Source organism: Haemorhous mexicanus, chromosome 10 (assembly GCF_027477595.1).
Source record: "Haemorhous mexicanus isolate bHaeMex1 chromosome 10, bHaeMex1.pri, whole genome shotgun sequence".
NCBI classification, from domain to species: domain Eukaryota; kingdom Metazoa; phylum Chordata; class Aves; order Passeriformes; family Fringillidae; genus Haemorhous; species Haemorhous mexicanus.
In genome coordinates, this window is record NC_082350.1 from 11543183 (window position 1) to 11565241 (window position 22059).

Sequence of the window (22059 nt, forward strand, 5' to 3'; positions counted from 1 at the left end):
GTGCTGATGCCTCGCCTTAGAAAGATTTATCCTGCAGACTACAGTTTTGTAATACAGCTGTAGAGTTCACTCAAGCCATATGGATCTCAGTGGGTATTTCAGTGCTCACTCTGCAATTTTTGGTTTTCCAAGTGCAATGTGTAGATTCCTATCATTGCTCTAAACAGACAGAACATCTGCTCAATCTGTTTTATAGACCGAGAAGAAAAGGAAGTCATTTTAAGCTATATATGGAACCTGCATATAAAAATATTAGAAGATTTACAGAGGATGTAACTTGGTACAAACCAGGGATACAGAGGCATCTGTAGCTGGTTCCAACGCTGCGACAAATGCCGTGCGCACACGGGTTCAGTGCACAGAAATCTATCAGCTGAGCACATGTAGGTCCTGTAAATCCAGGACTACAGCTGCAGGAGAAGGCAAGTCTGTCTGCATAGCAGGTTCCATTGTTCTGGCAGGGAGATGATGCACAAGGGTCTATTTTGTCCTCGCAAGTGGTTCCTAAAAACCCTAAAAGAAATAAATGGGTTTGGTAAGTAAGCATCCTGACATGCATACAATTTTAAGAACTAAAGCAGGTTAAAAGTAAGCCATAGAGAGATCTATATTCCTTTCTTTTTTAATTCTATGGATATTATAAAAATACAGACTTCTTACACAATAAACTCTAATTTTGCCTATTAACATTCTCTGTAAAGAGATGCTTCAGCTAATATACTATAAATGATTACAGCAGTGAATCGCAAAAATATGTTCCTGAAACAGTGCTCATCTGCTTTCTGAGTGAATCTGGCTAGAAAAGTTGAGGAGATTTTCTAAAGATCAGGAGCTGGCTAGCCTAAAAAAATAAGAAGAAAAGCCCAAACTGACCTGGTTTTCCTCTGTTAATGCATATGTAAAATGTAACAACCTCCTAAACACAACATGCATTCATTGGGTTTCATTAATTGAAATATCTTTTAAAAGAACAAACTTCTCATTAGCAGGAGAGACAATGATTTATTAAAGCAACACCACGCCAAAAACAGACTTAAGGAAAAGGATATTCTTGCAAGGGAACTTTTAATCAGATGTAGGGAAGAATTGTTTTAATAAATTACAGTAACTGCATCTTGTATCTATGCATACACATACATCACATATGTAGTAACACAATGCATGGTTATTGTATCCTAAAGCAAGTCAGAAAAGCATATTCAAATTCTAGAACCCTTCCAAATAAAAGAACCAACTGTCCTTTCCATTCAGTTATATATCTTTTAATAAGTATTTGGTTCTTTTGTGCAGACCATCACTTTTCAGGCTTAAAATTCCCTGGAATATCTTACATTGTAAAAAAAGTTCTTAACATTAAATTAGAATAATAAACAAAGGTGAGTAACCCACAGAGAGCATACTGCAGAGATCTACTCACAGAGTTAACAAAACTTGTATTAAAGGAACTAGGAAAAGATGGGGAGGCCACAATTGCTCTGTGAGTGCCAGAGTTTCTGGATTTTTTTGGTCACAACTGGCAGCAGGATTCTAGGGGCATCTTCAAAACATTAGGCACCGGAAAAATGACTTTCAATGCTGCATCTCCCTTAGATATCCATAAGTCTTACATCAGAGTTATGGAATTAAAAGTATGGAAAAAATACTCTAATTTACAAAAAAAATAATGTAGCTAGAAAGATGGAAAGAAAAGAAATAACCTACAGATTGGACTTTTAAGTTCTGTCATACAAACTCTGCAGCAGACCGGGAGAGAAAATCAGGTCTGGCAGGGCACAGCTGAAGAACAGGCAAAAGCCTTCTGTCCTCCCCATGTTGCTATCCTATGGCCTCAGTTGCTTCATGGGCTTTGTCAGGACCACCTGCTCAGCAATGCTGAACAGAGAGAGCCTAAAAACAAACACTGTGCAATCCTGTACTAGAGGCCCATCCTGTAGATGATAATTAACCATCAGAAACTGCAAAGAACAGAAACCCCAAGAGCAAGGATGTAATTCCAGCAACGGCTCACTAGCAAATTAACAAAGCCTGTACTGTTGTAATAAAATCTTGGTCAGATTTAAAAGAATCTGCAAGGACTGTTACCAGAAGGAGATCAGCCATTGAGTCCAGTGAAATCTCTCAAGTTACTCTGAAAGCAGATTAAAAAGGTTTAAGGAGAACTGAGGTCACACAATGACACTAATACAACCTTTGCAGTAATCTTCCCTCCAAAGAGGAGGTTACTGGCAGATGGCTAATGTTTCAAGTGACAAAGCACTTCAAGAACATATGCAGGTTTAAAATACACCAAAACATGTTGCCCTTGTGCTATCTTTGACTGCACTGTGAAATGCTTTCAGGTGATTCTGGAAGTTCAAATTTCAAGCATGAGTCAAATATCTGAAAATACTCAAAGCAGGAAATATGGAAATCTATTATCCTGGCATTTCTGAATGTACACCTAATCCATACTAGCCTAATTCTTGAAAGCAAATAATGCAAGTAATAACTATAAAAATCAAATTCACAGGTGTATTGACTGAAAACAGAACCAAATTCCAGACAAAAAAAAATCATCATTGTTTATCTGCAGAAGAGTATCCCCTGAACTAGCCTTCAACCAGCCAACATGGACCCAACCCTGCCTGTAGGTCATTGCTGGCATAAAAGGGACATGACTCAAATGCAAAGTCTAGTGGTAATTCAAAAGAATTGAATACAAAATTTACCAAGGAATAACACAGAAGGTAAAGGGGAAAGGCAATAATAGAAAATATTTCTACTGGTAAAACCCACAGTACAATGTCTGTGCTTACATGGATAGTAATTTGGCTAGTTGTCAGCAAGTATTACTGTCTTAAGTTAGGTGATATGCTTTATAAATTGCTACAGACTCCAGGTCAGTGATAGAAACTAGATCAGATTTCAGAGACAGAAAAGCTCTGAATAAAAGCCAAATTTCTCACCACAGTGGGATTTTAATTATTTGGCTACTGAAAGCAAAAGAACCATGTGCAAGTCAAGGAAGTCAAACATTTTTTGAAGACACCACAGAACTGCCTTTTATATAGCCTGTAGAACAACTAACCTGTCTGAATGTTACATTAGACCCAATTCCAAGAATTCTAAGTATGTGAAAAATTAGGTCTGTGAATTGTGAGTGCTCAGGACTACAATACTTTTAACTTTGAAATGCAAGGATAAGCACTAAAAGAAATACAAGCAATTTATTGTTTTCCTATAGACATTTGTCTTGTGAGGAAATAGAAATAAATGGTATTTCATCAGAATTCTGTAGCGAAAAAAAAGTTACTAATCAGAAGGATCAAGAAATCATTAAAACGTTGTAAGATTTTGATTGAAATTCACTCTAGCTAAGTCTTTCTTGATGAAGATGAATAGAGGCTAAACCCATTCAAGCATTAAAGAGAAGTCTATTAAAAATAAGAGCAATTTGGGAAGGTGCCAGGTAAAAACATTAGATTAGTGGAAAGTACCAGGAACTAAACAGCCATAAAAATTTTAATTAACGACAAAATGTTCTTCAGGTAAATTAAACTCTCTTATGGTAATATGAAAAATTCTGCATTCTGATCACCAGTAACCTTGGGAAATGTTCTATATACAACAGCTGTGTGACCCAGTTTCCTGTGATCAAGATTGTAAACGGGTTTATTCTATGTAAACCCAAAGAAGTTAGAATGACATCTGCAAGATGTACTAGAGAAAAAGGCTTTTACATGAACAATGAATCAGAGAAAATAGTGAAAACCTTGAAACTTAAACTATTTTTAGTCTCAGTAAATAATTTCCGTTGTCCCAGTCAATTAAGATGCATGGTGACAATGTGCATTTTCTGGCTGCTATTGCAAATCAACACATATGAATCACAACTTAGCATCTTCTATAGCTGTCAAACTCGATTTTCTAAACCACAGAAGCCATTATAAGAGCATTCATAAATTTATTGCTTTCCAGTATTTTCAGAAATGCCTGCAGATACTTCAGGACACTTTTGCTCAGTATGTTGCCAGCAGTAGTTACCTGCAGCTACTCAAATCAAACTGTCAAAAGTAAAATAAAATCAATGTTAAAATGTGAATTTCAAGTAATCTATATATATTAAACTCTTTATCATAGCATTGTTTCCACTCTGTCTTCTTTTATTCTAGAGGATGACTGACATCCATTACTGCTGCCATTTTTCAAAAATATATTAAGCCAAATTAAAATATTTCTGCCCCTTCTGTCCAAGCTGGTGACCTCCACATAAAGCATGTAGGAAGAGCCCAAGAACCCAGGCCAGTCTGATGGGGTTGGCCAGCTGAATGCAAGTCATTTTTATCAAAGATTAATGTTTTCCTATAACACTGAAGGCTGTTAATCTATGCCTATCATCAGGACATCAAGTCTGCATGGAACAGAACTTCAGAAATATCCTGCAATAGAAGTTTATTTCTTTATTATAATTGATCTGCACTTTGTTCATTACTGTCTGGCTTTGTTCTAAACCACAGCCCACTACTAAATAATTTTAATATTATCATATGAGCAAAATTCACAAAGGGTGAAGTACCTTCAAGTACTTCAAGTACCAAGTCTTTCATTCTATCTAATTTTACAAAATTTGTGTCTGGAAGGAACACATTTCCTCACCACACAATCAGTTAATTTCCATACAGTTGGGGCTTTTTTAATTTTAACTTTCAACAAAGATTTCTGTGAATTTGATAAATAAGAATCACTAGCTTCAACATCTCTAAAACTTACACTGATCTATTTAATTATATGTGTTTATTAATTTAACATGACATTAATTTAAAATTACATTTATTTATACAAACAAGGGGTTTTTTACGTTTCCAATTATTATTTGTGTATTTTGGAAATACACATAACTTCTCAGAAGCTTAAAGAAAATGGAGTAACCAAATTTCCAAATTGATGATTAGTACCCCAAGCAGTTTAAATAAAATCTATTAATGTTATTGTCATTACAACAGTGTGTTATACACTACAATAACTGGAAGAAAATGAGAGGAGATATTTAACAGTGATAAGGATGGAATGATTCTGAATATAAATTTCAAATATTCCTTTTCAGATTGGCGTGTTTACTACATGTAGGCTTTTAGAATGTTCCTTTGCATGAACATTTGAAAGTAATACTAAATGTATGTTTATTGACATAAAATTAATAAAACAATCAAAGACCCCTATCCGATTGTAAGCAAGTACAAGATCAAAACATTATTTTGAAAGTAACAGTGTCAAAATTTTAAATAAATTCTTTGGTCTTTAGTATTGCTTAAGCTTCTTCACTACAAATGCAAGTACAAAATCCAATTTTCTCTTTACAGGTGATTCCACAACATCACGTAAGAGTTTATTTTCTGACGTACTTCGGATATTAAAACAAACAGTGCATCCCACAGGAAATGGAATCTGTAAGCAGCATGAACTTTTCTTTACTAAAGGACTCTAAAGACAGTAAAATTGTCTAAAGAGTCATCATGAATTGTTCACATCTGAGATAGGCTGTTTTTTCAGGGCCTCAGATCTAGCCTTCAGTCAGTTATCATGTACTTTTTCATGAACCACAGACATCGTTTGTAAAAGAAAAGCACAATCTCAAAATCATTCTTCATTGTTTCCATCTGGTTCCTTCATCTGCCATCTTTTTCTTTTCCTTGTGTGATGGTTGCTGCATTTTCTCATCCTTTTCCAAGCCACGTTATATCTGCAGACTGTAGTTCCCACACAAACACAAGCTCCTTGGTTACCTTTCCCCACTGTGCTGAATTAGCACTATAGAAAGAAAAGCCTTTTCTCAACAAGTGATCACTATTAAGCAGAGCAGAATAGCAGCAGAGCAAGAGACCTCACTTAAATTAGAAAATTGGGGGTTGGCAGGCAAATTTCCAAGTTACTCCATCTGCAATTTTCAATTAGCTACTCTGTTGTATTTACAAAAATTACGGAATCTCTTCAGATATTAAAACCCAAACAAAAGCTCCCAAATTATGCCTCTGTAAAAGGATAACACCTCAAAAGATGTAAGAACGATCAAGGGACAGTCATTAGTAAACTCAGACAATACATTTTGTCAAATCAACTTTCCTTCCACAAGATACCTGACTTCTTCAGCTCGTTGGCATTAGACCTTCCAGAATAAAATGAAGAAGCAACAGCACCCGGCAGCACAGCCCAGCAAGGCCCTGCAGGGCCCTGAGCCCAGCAGTGACCCTGCCCCATGGGCAGCAGGAGAGAAGCTGGGCTGTGATCAGCATAGTCATTAACAGGCTTCAGGAGCGAGCAGTTAATGAGCCACGCACAGAAACACGTATGGCAGACATAAAACAACCAAAAATCTCAGTAGCTGCTCTTCCCAGCATTATTGGAAAGATCATTGCCTGCACTGCTTCCCTAAAGATTCTTCAACAGATTTCTTTGGGAAATCACAAGTAAATTATAAACCAAGTCTAACATCTAATATTTTTATTCCTCAATTTCACTACTATTTATAAGGGAAACAATTTCCAAAAATTTTCCACATGCAGGATCTGCATGGCTGTCAATATGTCAGTTTCTACACAGCAGTTAAGTGTTAAAGCATAGCACTCTAGAAAAGCAAGGAATCGGCCTGAAGAAACTACAAATAATCTTCATTATTAAGCACAGAGATATTACCAGAGCAGTTATCAAAGACTTGCACCCTTACAGCAAGAATTAAAGTACTGGTAGAACAAAACCAACATCCACAGTTCAAGGAAGGACAGAAGTATAATTAGTTCAAAGTTCCAATCTTAATTATAAATAACTAATAGGAGGCTTCATAATTGAAAACTTCCACTCATGATAATTTTTTCATGTGCAGTTTAGGGATCTGTCATTGCAGTCAGCACACTGTTATGAAAGCACACTCTGGCATTGTGGTGTCCTTGTTTCACATTTACAAGATTTACCAGTGAGAATCAGCGAGAAGCTTTCATGTCAAGAAAGGAAAATGTCCAAATGGAAAGGAGAATTAATTAAAAATTTTGGGGGATTGAAATAATTCCTTTAGTTATTACTTTTACACACATTTTAGCCAACTGGCCCATGTGCAGAAAAGTGCAAATACTATAAGGGAGACATCTTTTTCTCACACATTTAATGGACAATATAAAAATCAGATCACACCCTGAGTCTCCTCAAATCCACCTTCCTCATCAGTGCTGGAGCCTGATCTCTGTTGTAGAAATAGAGAACATTTCTGCACCACATATACACTGAAACACTAAACTCTTACAACACTTCATATCCTGTTGCTGATTATCCCAAGATTTCTCATCTCATTTTCTTTTCTGCCTACAATTACAAGCTAAGGCACAATTTAAAATAAATTAAATATACATATCTACATGTCAATATAATTGAAACTTTAGGGTAAAACCAGCACTTTCTACGAGGTACTAGAGAGGAGTTAGTGGTTACCTTCTGGGCACTGACAGCTGAATCCATTGAGGTGGGATGAGCAGGTCCCCCCATTCTGGCATGGCTGCTGGCTGCAATGATCAATCTCTGACTGGCACAGCTCTCCAGTGTAACCTACAAAACAGCTCACAATATTCAGAAGATGAAGCAAAAACAAGGGTTTACCACTAAACATACTGCTGAGCCATCCAAGTAGTACCATTTCTTTTCTTGAATCAAATTAACCAATATAAGCAATAGAATCCAGGACAGTCTCTCAGTTCTTACAAAATGAGATTTCTAATTAAAATGTATACTTCAGGGGAGAAGCGTACAAAACCAGCAGAACTCTAGAGACTACACCTGTGCTGTTTTACCAACAGCAATGTTCTGACATCACTAGTGAACTGGCAATAGATATTGGGTCCTCACTGGTACTCATATAAACAAAAAAATAAAGTCATTTTGGTATGGGTTTCAAATGCAACTTGAATCCCAAGTCAATAATCTTTAGCAAGGCTTTAAACAGAACTCAACACTGTGAATTATTTGTGCATATGCTGAATGACTGTCATTTGCTCCTACTTCTGGGCTTCAAGAAGAGTGTTTATTTTAAGTGGGAGCTGTGAAGAACTGCTCAGCACAGTTGCAAACTCTTCCAAATAAGCTTCTATAAGTTCACAAGCTACAGATTGTGTGTACTGTACTATTTGACCATAAGTTTGCTTTGTTCCATATGTCTGATGTCTGTAACACATCCCCAAAAAATGAACAAACTTAAAGTACAGTCTAAATTATTCTACACTCCATACCTAAATCTTATAACAAATACCACACATTCCCCTTCCCTAATTTTTAATTATTTTCAAGAAAATATCTTGGATGCATGACTGAAGAAAAAACTACATGCTACACACAGACATGTCTTATTTTTTTAAAAGGAACCCTACAAAAATTATTAATAATCTTCCATCAGGAGTATATTTACCTGAATGGCTGGTGTTAAAGGCTGGTAAGCTATGATTATCACTGCTATGAACAGGTGTAGAAGAGAAAGACCCCAAGGTGAGACAGGGGACACACATGGACAGGATTTAGCTGGTGCAGGGGATAAAAAGGAAAACGAAGGGGAAACCCCTCCCCCCCCAAATTAAACAATTTGGGGGGGGAAACACCCATGGTTTTATGAAATAATTATTTTTAATGCAATCATTTATAAAAATAAATATATCCTATCTTATTACCACTTATAGTGTATGTTTTGTCCATCTGAAAGAGAATATGATTTAGGAATAGCATCCCAAATACGCTGCAGGGACTAGAAGTGCAGAGGTACTAAACAATCACCAGAGAAGGGGGGAAAGCAGTTTTTTTGGTGAGATACACACTAAGAATCATTGCACCTCTACATTCTGTGCTGATATTTACCTTCATAACATTTCCTTCTACCAGAATTCAGGAAACATGATCATGTTCACTTATAAATGTTTCTGAAACTTGCACAGGGAGACACATAGGATAATTAAACTCTCACCTTCAATTTTCTTTAATATTTTTCATATGGAATTAATATTTTTTAGAAATTCAAAGTTAAATGACAACAGTTAGTTTTCCAGACTGTTTTTTAATGTGTGGACACAAATTTTGGTGGATACACTAATTATGGGTAGAAGCACAAACCACTAAACTTAACAATGATTGAGCCATTTGAATGATGTCATACATTTGATATTAAAAATTTAAGAATAATTTTTAAAAAAAAGCTAAACCTAAATTTATGTGTGGTGGTCACAGAATACTTCTAGAAAAAAAAAAAAAAAAAAAAACAAAACAAAACCTGACAAAGAAAAAGCTGATGTAAACTAAATTTTACTCCTGTGTTTTTAGTAGGCAAAGTTCCACTAGTTATGATTAATTCCCTCACAGGGTTAAGGTTCAGACATGTGCTTTCCAGTGGCATTTTTCACCAGTGAAGAACCTTCCACTGCCCTTATGCTGCTGTTGCATTTTCTGTCTGTTCTGGTATCAGAAGTTGCACAGTTCACTGCTCTGCAAAAAGAGATGCACTGAATGTCAAGCAAAGCTGCATTATTCAAGAATTCAAAACCTACCAGGCAGGCAGCTGCAGGTGAAATTGTTCCTGTCGTGTTTCTGTGCTACATCAGTGCAGGTTGCATTGTTCTGGCAAGGTTGGCTCTGACAGGCATCAAATTCTTCACACAGGGAACCCTTATATGCATCTTCACACTCACAAAAAAATGTTGCCTAAAAACAAAGAGGATATGTACTTCACAATACATTTTCAAGGATGATGTTTTCATTTTATACACTTCTGAACAAAGGTGGTTTGGTTTTCCTGTTCATAATAACAGTAGTTGCCACAAACACATCAACTGAACTAAGTTACTCCTTGAAATACTAAACCTGCACCAACTCCTCAGCTCAAATTTTTAATGATGTTGGGTCATTTCATCTAGACAAGGAGTCTGGGATCAGATCCATAGTATCTAAATCATTATACATTTTTTCTTCCATTTCAGAAATTAGATTTGTAGGCTGAAATAACAGTCAGAATAATGTGCAAATTTACTGCAAAGTCCTACTACAGACAGGCAGTCTTTACATGAGAAGCTCCCAGAGTGGTACTTCAGCAGAAACATCCCCTTTTCAATTCTGTTAAAATACGTCCTCTTCTGAGTGTATTCATTACCTTTTCCAAACTTTGCTGCTTAATAAAAATCAAGACCACTACACCTCTCAAAGGCTTAAAAGTAGCTACAGGAGGCATGATATGGTACATTTGTGTTGGTAATAAAATAATTCAAATCAGATTTTAAAACTCTGTAAGTGACTACGATTGTTAAGGAAGTCTCCAAGAAAAGAAGCAAGGAAAGCTGTTTCCTCTGTGGTGTGCGTTTAGATGACATCTGAATCTTTGTTCTTCAAACACTAGATGGCAACATCACTCACTCTCATCTATTCCAAAGCCAGACCTTCAGTGCTGGAACGCAGCTGTCCCATGCACAAACACCGCCATGCCAAGTGCAGAACACGCATGGAACTAGAAACAAACAGATGGGGGCTTCTGGTTTTGCTTCATATGAATAATCAGCTTTCTACTTAAGTATAAAATAATCATCTTCACCTAAATAAAAAACTTCACTCAGTGAACTCCAGATTTCACTCTTCCTTACAAATATCACACTGATAGAGTTTTACAAGAATAAATATGATACATCTTCAAAACTCAGATCCATGACCATGTTATTTATCAGGAGTGCCAGAAGCCCCCCTTAAGTGTACAGTCTACACATGTTCTGGAATTCGCCCCAGCCTCTTCCCCAAACAGCTCTGAGTATCTCACACACCAGTGACAGGTTTCCAAAAAAGGCTGTAGTTCAACAGAAAGGAAAGACAGTCAAGCAAAAGAGAGTCAAAATTATTTTACTCACATAGCACAGTAACTATCTTTAAAGTTTTATCCAAGAGTTTGATATAGGGATCAATTTACCATAAAGAGTACTTAACAAAATGGGGTTTGAAAGCTGCAAAAGAAAAGCATTTTAACACTTCAATCTGAAATATCTAATGACAGGTAACAGTTCTGAGATGCTTACAAGTTATTCTGTGGAGAAGATTAGGTTATTATCACTTACCCCAATTGATACTACTTTTTTTTCTGGATAGATAACATGCACTAAGTATATTTGAGCCAAACTAAGTCAAGAAGCAGCTCCACACTGCCACTATGCTAGAATTAATGTCAGTAAGAACTCCAAAATTATCTACTATCAATCAAAAGATCATCTATTTTACTTGATGAAGTGCAAATATATAGTATAATTTTGGATGGTAATAAAATAAATTTTTAAAATAATTTGCTATAAGGCAGCCTGTACCATATCATAAATATAGCTGGAATATAGTACTTTTTTGTTAGTCTAATTAGAAGAGTAATAAATCCTTTTTTCACTGTGGCAAAGAAGTTAAGATGACCAGAACAAAACTAATGTCTACTCTCTCTTACTGAGAAAGACTTTCAGTATTTAGTACAACTCAGACTGAGTTACTATAATATTTGAGCAAAATATTGCATGATCATTCCATACTCCAGAGCATACTCTACTTAGGAAAATAAGTCTGTATGCAGGACAGCATACCTTCAGGTATACATGAGGGGTTTTATAATTTGCCTTTATAGAGATTCTTATCAAATGGATCAATCCCAAAGCTTCCAGCTTGCATAGAAGACATGGAAACAATTGCTATTCAATTCAATGTATTATTTCTCTGTGCAGGCAGAGGCCAGATATTTTTTGTGTAAATCTCATGAGTTCTAAATCTAGCAATAAAAAATTCATATTTAAACAGTCAGCCCATCCATATTTTTTATGGGAGAGTCAAAGTTTTGGCACAGAGCAATCTGTGAGAGAAACAACCTCTTATGTAAGCAAAATTGTGGCACTCACAATCAATGGATGGCCCAAGTTCACTTCAAAATCTTCATGAAATTCATGAAATCAGAAATCCACACCAGACAAATCTCTCCCCTTTGGGTTAACAACAAAACTTTTCTCTTCCATTAACTGCTAACTGTTTACTCATCCTGGTGTAAAGGTGAGTAGATGAATGTGAGAGTGGTATTTATTTTGTGATGATGCCAAGACCAGTGCTATACTTCTGGCACATTCCTGTTTCCCTTGTGGACAAGTGGCAAGCATGGCAGGAAAACAGGCACAAAGTTCATATAAAGGAAGAAAAAGGCATCACTTGAGCTCAGCATCACCTCACTGCACAGAACTTCACTCAAAGGGATGAATTTTATCTTCCTTTGAAAAGAACAATCATTGAAAATAAAACTTTGCATTTGAACTTTGCTTTTCATATCCACACTCTATAAAAAGCATCTAGCTGAGTAGAAGTCAAGTTATAGATCAGCAAGGAATGAGTAAAAACTGGCCAAGACTCCGAGGTTAGACCAGAATTCATTTGATGGTAGTTATATGCACTCTATACATAACAGCAACCCCCTGTGCTGATATCACTGCAGATCGTTAACTACATTTAAATTTCCCAGTAAGCAGAGGTGTTCCTACATTCTTTTACATTCTACTAGATTTGAAATAAAACTATGAAGTACATAAAAGCTCAAAGACAAGCATTAATCTTCTTGGCACTGGAAGCAATGACTACAGCCAGCAGAGCTCTGAGCTTGCTCATGGCACTGGGCCTTTTATGCATTCTTCTAAGAAGTTGCTTTGCATCCTGCAAGACTAGATTGTGCAAAACCAGAATGAATTATGGATAAAAACAAACAGCAAATCACAAAGGGTGCATTTTAAATTTAAAGAAAATTAAAGTTTATGTTCTGCAAAAAGGAGTGCCTTGTGGGAAACAGACACAATGGCTGTCATGTCAAGCATGCAATTTTGGCAGCCGCTTGCTCCACCATTAGGGAAATCATCAAGACATTTTAGAGCACATCTCACCTAATTTCAGTTAAACAACGGCAAAAAACATTCTACTTAATGAAATATGCCCCTCTATTTTTATCTTAGGCTGGGCATGAATCAGGGGCCTATCTGAAGTTCTCTGATGCACCAATATAGGCTAAAGAGCAAGGAAAGCTCACGGACTTAGAAGCACAGGACAGGCAAAAAGACAACATGGCATTTTCATTCCCCCTGCAGTAGGAGGCTGGATATAAATTAACTTCCTTTTGGTCACTGTACTTGATGTTCTAGCAAAATACCCTAGCCCAGCAGGCACCTGGAACAGGTTTGATGGCATTTGAGAGGATCACTGGAAGCATTCCTCATTTATTCAGGTTCTAGAAAACTCAGGAGCAGTTAACGACAGCAAAAATAGAAGCAATTGCATTTCTGAAGTTAAAATTTGATTTGAAGCTATATTTACATGACCATTAAAGATATTCATATATTTAGATAATTTTTATCATTTTTTTATAATTAGAAATATTGAGAATCTTGCTAATTCTTGATCTCTGACTGCCATTAATCACTAGACACTCTTCAGAAGTGGATTTTGACATGGTTTGTGTGTCCCACAGCTTCAGCCACAGGTCTACTACAGCCTAGTGCATGTTATACCAAAAATACTGCCTTAAGAAATTTTCTGGTTATTAGGTTCAGAGAAAGAATAGATAAGATAGGAACAGTCCTAATTTTTTCTATTCACTTCCCAGGGAAAGCAGCAGCCTGCACGTGCACAAGGCAGGGCTCTCTCATCCCTCACTGTTCTGGTTTTTACATAGAAAGCTTCCAATGTCAAGATTACAGGTAGGAACCTACAGATACTAGTTTATCTTTGTTTTGAGTTAAATAATTGCTTCTCTTTCTTGCTGAGAAGCCAATCTGTCTTTTTTAAAGAAAAATCTACTTTATTTTCTACATCTTAAAAGATTAATAACACATGGATAATTATTAGAGGGCATATATGCTTTTCCCTTAATACAGAAATGCATTAATTCTTCTGCACAGATATAGGAAACAATTTATTCTTATTTTGTGACATCACATGCAACAACAAAAAGAAATCAGAGTCATAAAATTGGACAAACAACACAAAAATATATTAAATGAGGCAATCTATCAAAAGATATAACACTCAAATTGACAGAAAATGGAAAAAGACAATATTCTGACATGCTGTTATGAATAGTAAACTTGAACATACTATCTATGTAAGTCAAATTCAAAACACTGACTTTATAAAATAATTATAAATACAGTAAAGCACAAAAACTAAACTGGACTATGAAACACAACACTGTATCTGAATGAATAATTTATTTGGATACCAGCCAGCTGGTATAGTAAAGCAGCATTTATTTCTAAATTCATCTTGCAATAATTATGTTCACACATTACCTCAAGCATTTTACAAATTCATTTTTGAGAAATAAAACAGATAATTATTCCAGATGTTAGTACTGCCATGTATGTATAGATTACTGTGGCAATTTAATTATTGTTGCTACAATTCAGAACACCATTTTCCATCAAACATGCTTATTGAGAATTTAAATCAGAAAATGGTAGCAGATGAACTACAAGTGAATTCGCTCAATATGCCAAATTTTTTGTGCTCACAGCAGGCTCACAGCTGTTAATATTTACTCAACAGTTACTACTGCTTTTATCTCCCAAATGAATAACAATAAAACCAAAGATTAACTGTGCATATTTGTGCTGTAAATGACTTTTAATCCATGAAATAAAAAATAACATGTATAGAAGGTAACAGAGTATACAGTACCTAAATCACAAAAGCTCAGTCTGGTTTTGTAAAAGCAGAACAGACTGCAAATTTGACAGATTTGGTTCTTACTTTCTTATGTTGCTAGATCACACAAAATCCCCAGTGTCCAGTGGAATTGCCATTGCAATCCCTGAGGGCAGTATTATGTAAAGGACAAAGCTGTACAGGAAACCTTGCAACCACTATCAAATTACTCCATTCTGCTTCTTCTCATAATTATGGTCAGGTAATTCCATTGCACTGGTCAGTCTACTCTGAGTAAGCAGTTATTAAGAGGTGGAGAGAGAAGCACTAGATTAAAGCTGACCTAAAACCTATGACAAGGCTGAGAACTTAACAAATCTGAGCACATTGGTCTGGAGATTGGAGATCCCAAGTGCCCACACTGTGGTCCTCCTTTAGGGGAACTTCCTCCTACAGTGACTCTAGGATGCAGTACAAATTCCCTTACAGCTGATTTGAACCACTGTTTTTATAGCCAGGGTAGGGTATGAACCTTTGCATCTCGTTTCTGTTATTTTCTTACTTCAAGTGCTTGATTTTCAGGTATTGCAGATACATATTGTTATTTAGTGACACCTGGGGGATGTCGATGCCTGTTACACAGCTGCAAGGTATAAACACCAAGGACAATTTACCCTGTGTTTCAGTTACCACGGAATTGCCACAGGACAGGAATGTCTCGGTGAGCTGGCCTTACCTCCTGTGGCTTGGTGATGCATTTCCCTTTCCCTGAGCATGGGAAGTTGTCTGCATGGCTCCCCACAGGCACGCAGGTACTCACTTTCACCACCACAGTCAAGCGCAGAGCCACAATGCACTTGGTAACTGAATCATTCAAAAAACCTTTTAAAAAACAAAAGAAAATATGCTTGTTACATGACAAAATAGGCTGATACTGTTAATGCTCTGCAGCTAGACAAACAAATAAAAGTGATTTGAAATAAACTGTCAACTAAGAAGAAAATTGCTCATACTTAATACACACCTCTCTGAATGCAAGGCATGTAAATACAAATTAAAGCACAGTTTGGAGACAAACCTCATTATATTGATTAAAAAAGGAAGACAGGATGGTGAATCATATCTACTTCCAGAGCTCAAATCTACATTTTTTATGTTCCAAAAATAAATGCTTTTGCCTGCTCCTTTTTGAAAAGTTAAAATATACATTTCTTTAATTTCTTTAATGACAAGGAACACGAAACTTTTGTGGAGAAATACATTTAAATGAATTCATAAAAGTTACTTTCAGAGTTAAAAAGCAGCCAGATTCCTTACACTGGCAAAAGATTGAGAATCCCTTTGGTTTTGTTTTCTATGAAGTTTGCAAGAATATACTAATACCACTTGACAGCATTTCTTTGTGTATTTGCAATACAAGTATTATTAAATGTCTGATCTGATGTCTCTATAAGCTGGTATGGCAGGTAAAGATGAACAAAACATGGAAATAGGAACACTGGATAAGGAACAGGGAGATTCATGAATCGCTGGCTAGCACCTGTAATTGCACAGAGGGAAAAAAAATTGTGGTTGGTAGCTATTAAAACACACTGGAGCATAACAACTTCATTATCACACATATTCCTAACAGATTTATCTGAAAAATAAAAGACAGGAAAGATAAAATGGGGCACACACAGAGTCCATGATTTATGGGATAAAGTCAGAGTTCATGTCAAAATACACAGCCCCTGCTCCTGTACTTGTGCTTGAACTCCAGCACACTGATTAGACTCCTGCACCACAGCCCTGCCATGAATGGCATCAATTAATTGTTTTGTTTGGGAGAATAAACATGCACTGTCACAAAAAAAAAAGTGGGTTTGGTGTAGTCTATATACTGTATGCAGAATTTATGCATAAAAACCACCAAAGATCCTTCCATAGACTGTCAAACCTTGATTTCACTATCCTCCATGTAGGCAGACTCCAAAGAGTCCAAGACTGTAGGACCATAATGGAATGTTGCAGGCACAAAGCCATTCCATGATTCTCCTTTTCTTTAGAAAATACAGAGACAATTTAAGCAAAAATTGAAGGCTTTTTTTAAAACAAATATCCTTAATTTTTAAAAGAACAACACTAAACAGATGTAGTGTATGACATAGAATGTTTTTTCTTAGATTTTCCACTTTAAATTGCAAAATCCATTCACAGCCTAAACCTCCAAGGAGCTTCAAAGATGCAATTCAGCTTCTTGCATTATAGACTCGAGATAGAACAACATTTAGTCATGAGGAAAAAAATAAAACAAAATATTTTTAATGAACAAGAACAGACAAAAGTTTAATGAAACAGAACTTCAAGTGAATTCTCTTTCAGAACAGCTGCTAAGCATTACTTACATTTTGCATATGGAAGTGTCAAGCATGACTAATTCTACAAATTCCACACAAAATCATGTGGAAGACTTGAATTCTTTGTTCTTCATTTTTAGATTTCACTTTTTAAAATGCTGCATTCCTTCAGCTGTTAGTTGTCTGTGATCCCTAAATCCTGCCTTCAAACAGGAAAATCTTATGTCCTACATAGACACCACTGGCTTGAGTACAGCCTCGACAAGTTAGCTGAATGTTCTAAAGGATCAGATTAAAAAAAAAAAAAACAAAAACACATGTATTGGGTATAGTTCCAAATGCCTAATGGTCTGTTTTGGCTAGTGAAGATTATTGTAATCTGATGACCTCTTCAAAGCAAGCCAATTTATTCTGGCCTCAATACATACCCCATTTTTACCCATCTGTTCAAAGATGCAGCCAGAATTTTTCTGTAACAATTGAATGCGATTGTCACTGGCAGTCCTGCAATTATATGTGAATGCTTGGAAGAATGTGGTATTTAGAAAATGTCTTTGGGTTCACATTTCCTTGTCTGAAGCAGATTGTTACATATTCTTCAGGACAGTTCCCTAAAGAAATTTTAAATCAACCTTTTTTGTACTTTGAATCTTGTTACTATTTTGGTATCAAAAGCCCTTAGGCAAACCACTGAAAAAGTCATTATTCTCTCTGGAATGCCACACATTTTCCTGCAATTTCTAATCATCTCACCTAATTTGTAAATACTAGAAACATACAAACATGGGTATTTGTTTTCACTTTATAGAAGTTGCATATAATGTGCTGAGATCTCTAGGTTTTGAGGCTAGAAGAAGCTTGTCTGACCATCTAAATATAACACCCTGCTTAACTCAGGTCATAGCACTTCAATTAATTCTTTCCCCAATTCCCATAACTGCAACTGAACTACACAGTGAGTTCTTAGTTCTATTTTTAACTTCTAGATGGGAGAATAATTTCAGAACCATATTTACAGCTCCTTTCATCTCAGGTCTGGAGAAAAATATTACAGCAGTTTATACCAAAAGGTAATTTTGTTTAGTTCAACCTTGCTGGTTTTCTAAAGCCAGTTAAAACATAATGGCATCAAGGCATTTTTAGTTGCAGAATTCAGGGTTGAGTTATTTACAGTAATATAACAGAAACAATTCTCAAGCCTAATAAATCATAATGTGATGTGAGTAGTTATAGATTGAAGAGGAGGCATTTTCAAGCTTTTTGCACACACATTTGAGAGTCTGGGAAATGCCTTCACAATTTCCTTGGCAGAAAGCATGGTAAAATACACTACAGCTCCTTCCTCCCTGGCAGTTCCACAGACATATGTCGAGGAGCACAAGGTATGGGTGCTCCTGTTTCACTTGCATCAAGAAAGTTAAGAATGAAAAAAAAAGGAATAAAGTCAAACTAAAAGATAACAGGTGCATCATCATTATGTCCAGATATTTTCAGAAGACCATATCATGCCATTCAGATTTCCAGTACTGAAACATTAATTGAGTGTATGCTTTCTGGACTAGAGAAACTGATTTGCTTCCCCCACAGCCCCATTTCTCAGCAATACCTTCCTTCCAAGCACAACAGTCTGAGGTCAGCGAGCTGGTCCACAAGTGGACAGTCACAACAGGGAAGACTGAAGCTAACAGACCACCAAGTAGTTTATCATATTGCATATAATGTTAGCAAGAGGCAAAACACTTCCCTAGAAACCATTCACTAACTCTTGCTGTGCACCCCACATGCTCTAACACACACCAACGCCTTTTGCATTTGGCTCAAATGTATCTCTCTGTATTCTACACAGAAAATACATGCATTCCAAAGACATCCACCTTTGGCTGAAACAGTAGATTATCCTTTTAGTTCCAGTTCACAGAAGAGCAGATCTTTGAGTTCACCTAAAGGTTTCTTAGATGAGTGAGAATGACTGCCAAGGCAGGATTGGGCACTCACAACAAAGTATCAGTCCTGAAGTTTTCAACTTATTTTTAGCCTGGTTTCCCAAGGAAATGAGACAGCAGTGGGATGTCTATCAGTTTCCATCTGTTCTCTTTTTCTCTCTCAACACTTTCCCACACCAAAAGCTTTTGGGGTCAGTAGCCAACTTCAACATTTTGCAAAGCAGTGAAGTTCTCAAAGACACTAAGCGCCTACAGCTCCCCTGCACAGCCAGCAGCCCTTGCACCAAGGGCATTGGTAAGTCAAGATGGAAGGAAAACTAAAAAGGGCCCCAGAATAAGGTGATGTAGGGTCTCCATCCCCTTCCCCATGTACAGTATAGTCAGCTATTCATTACTTAGAAAATGGAAAACTGAGATACACTTAAATGGAAAAAAAACAGATCATATCAGTCCTTCAGGATCAAAGCAGCAGTACTTGGTGTGCCTGCACCACATCTTCAGTTCTTCCCATGCAGTAACATAGTGAAGCTGTGATACTTACTTACAGTACCCACCAGAAAAAAAGAATTTAAAAAATGAATTAATTCTAGTTCTACCTCCTAAAATGTTTGATGCCCAAATTCTATCCAAAGACTATTTCATGTCCATGTCATGTGATATAGTTAACATTCAATACCATGAAAATTACTATGAAAACAGAGGTCTGTACTAATCACCACCGTACCTTTTTGGATCTAAGCATGAAGTTGGAAATGTACTTTAACTCTATGAACCAATTTCCCTCTGTTATGGCACTGTATATCACAATCTCAGATAGTTTTCCATCTATCAAATCTAAGCAAGCTCAATCCTTCTCTTGTTCATACAACGGATGTCCACCTCATTTTAGAGATCTAACAAATGAAAAAGCACGACAGGATGTTCTCATGATGCACTCAATTTTGAAAATTTACCTTTACATGTTCAAGTAGTAGAGGCCTGTTTTTGATTTACAAATGGACAAACATTAACACATCCCACTCCCCTCCATGACACTGATACTCATGGTCATTAAGGCCTACCAATTCCCTAAGGACCCTGACACCAATACTGTTCTACAGAATAGGAAAAATGGGTCAGGAATCCTTTCCTAGTTTGCCTCAGGATGATTATCATACATAAGAAAATGAGAAGTGAGGAACAGGTAATCAATGCCATTTGCAATCTTTGATGCAGTACATCAGTGCCATTAGCACCATGCAGAACATCTGAGATCACTCTCTAATGATGCTGCTAGGCAACATAGCATCTGGGGATACAAAAATACAGCTGCAAAAGCAAAATTGCTATTTTGTCCACAAATAGCACTATTTATAGGTGGCACAACTCTCCCAAATTCTATATAGATCAGCATTCTTACTGTGCTTTATTCACAGAAGCCTTGGTCAGATACTGCTTTTGAGAGTATATATAGATTCTAATGAGATTCAGTTCAAGAACTGTTTCAAATATTTTATTTTTCACAAGCTCACGTGAAACAACAATTTAAAGAATTTTTCCTGGGAGGTGACTGAAAACCTTCTCATCACATTCATTGTCTTCTCCAAATTGCATTCATAGCCAGAGTTTTAGATGGATATGCTTTCTTCCTTTGCTACCAGCAATGAAAACAGCCTGGGCTCCTACAATCAAACACTCTCTCCTCACGCATTACCACTAAAAGGTAAGAGTGCTGCTGCTCAAGTTACATCCTCAGTAACAATCCTACAGTTCTACCAGAGGCAGGTTGACAATGATAGTGTTACACTGGTGTAAGAGAAAGCAAAACTTGGGTGTCAGAAAATTATTACCAAAACTTTGGGAAGAAACAGCACACAGCTTGCCTTTCAAGCTGGAGCTCAAGTTTTGCAGGACTGGTAGTAAAAATATATTTATCAACTGAGGAAAACACTTGAATTCACTTAGCATAGCAAAGTCCCATGTTCTACTACCTTTCCTCTATAACAAATGTCAATTTCTGAATTTCACTGTTACTTAAACAATTATCCAACTTAATAACTTGACTGGAGCAAACCCCATGACAGAATTATTCAAGTCAGCTAGCAGGAGTGCACTTACTCTTACAAAGCCACTTGCATTCAGCTTATTAGGGAGCTGTGGCAGTACCTTAATGTGACCTTCTCCCACAGCTTCAAGGACTCTGCTTACAGTCCACAGTAATGGTGAAAGCCCAGCAAGGGTGACAAAGACTATTCTTCTGAAAGATTTCCTGTATCACAATTTCCCAATGTATCTTTATTAATCAGCATTTCAGCCAAGTTGCCAAGCTGGCACAGAACTATTTTGGGCCCAAATGTAGACCACTAGAGCCTCTGAATCCACACTTGGCAAACGTAGTTTAGTGTGGTGGAATACAAGTGGTGCAGCTGGGACTGCTCTAAGGGGAGCTGCAGAAGATGGGATGGCAAGGTTGGCTAAGATATATCTGTAGTGACTGCTTCAACTGAGAGGCTCTGTTAGTGGCTACCCTACTTTTAAATACACATTACAGCATGTTACACTACCAGCTGAAGATCGCATGACTTTTTACAAACGTTATTAAAACGTGTCTCACACTGGTGAGACAATGTACCAGTTAGGCACTGGTATCCATATTCCATGGATCAGGTTCAGCAGTCTGCCCAAGATCTTATCATGCACACAACCATGTGATCAACTTAAAATAAATATCTTGATCTTGATTGTGAATTGGTCACAAGAGTCATATTTGAAGAAAGAGTAATCTTAAAATTAGAGAAACAAATATTTCACCAAACATTACAAATTTGAGTAGATGAACCTCCAAAGACAGACTAGCAAAATAATTTCACATTGCTACTAGAAATAGAAGTTAATAGAAATTAATTTTGAATAATTTACTAATTTAATAAAGATGACTCTAAACTTATTTAAATGCTAGCTTAAAACATAAAACAATGTATGAAAATAGTAACTAGTCTGATGTTTACATCTATTTATATGTGAGACGAGGTACACGCAACTTGATCACAAAGGACAGGATATTTATTTTATCATACTTATAAAGATACCCTTTCTTATATAGGCCAATAGTATTCTTC

The 22059-nt window shown here is 36.5% G+C and overlaps 1 protein-coding gene across 2 annotated transcripts in view; it reads right to left on the minus strand.

The window, feature by feature from the left end:
• The window catches only part of DNER (delta/notch like EGF repeat containing), a 108358-nt gene that overhangs the window by 20907 nt on the left and 65392 nt on the right, over positions 1–22059 (minus strand). For both annotated transcript variants that reach the window (XM_059855332.1, XM_059855331.1), the window contains exons 5-8: positions 15416–15561; positions 9546–9699; positions 7456–7569; positions 289–513 (exon numbers count right to left, since the gene is read on the minus strand). In XM_059855332.1, coding sequence (XP_059711315.1) covers positions 289–513; positions 7456–7569; positions 9546–9699; positions 15416–15561 — 639 coding nt within the window. The remainder of the gene's footprint in view (positions 1–288; positions 514–7455; positions 7570–9545; positions 9700–15415; positions 15562–22059) is intronic.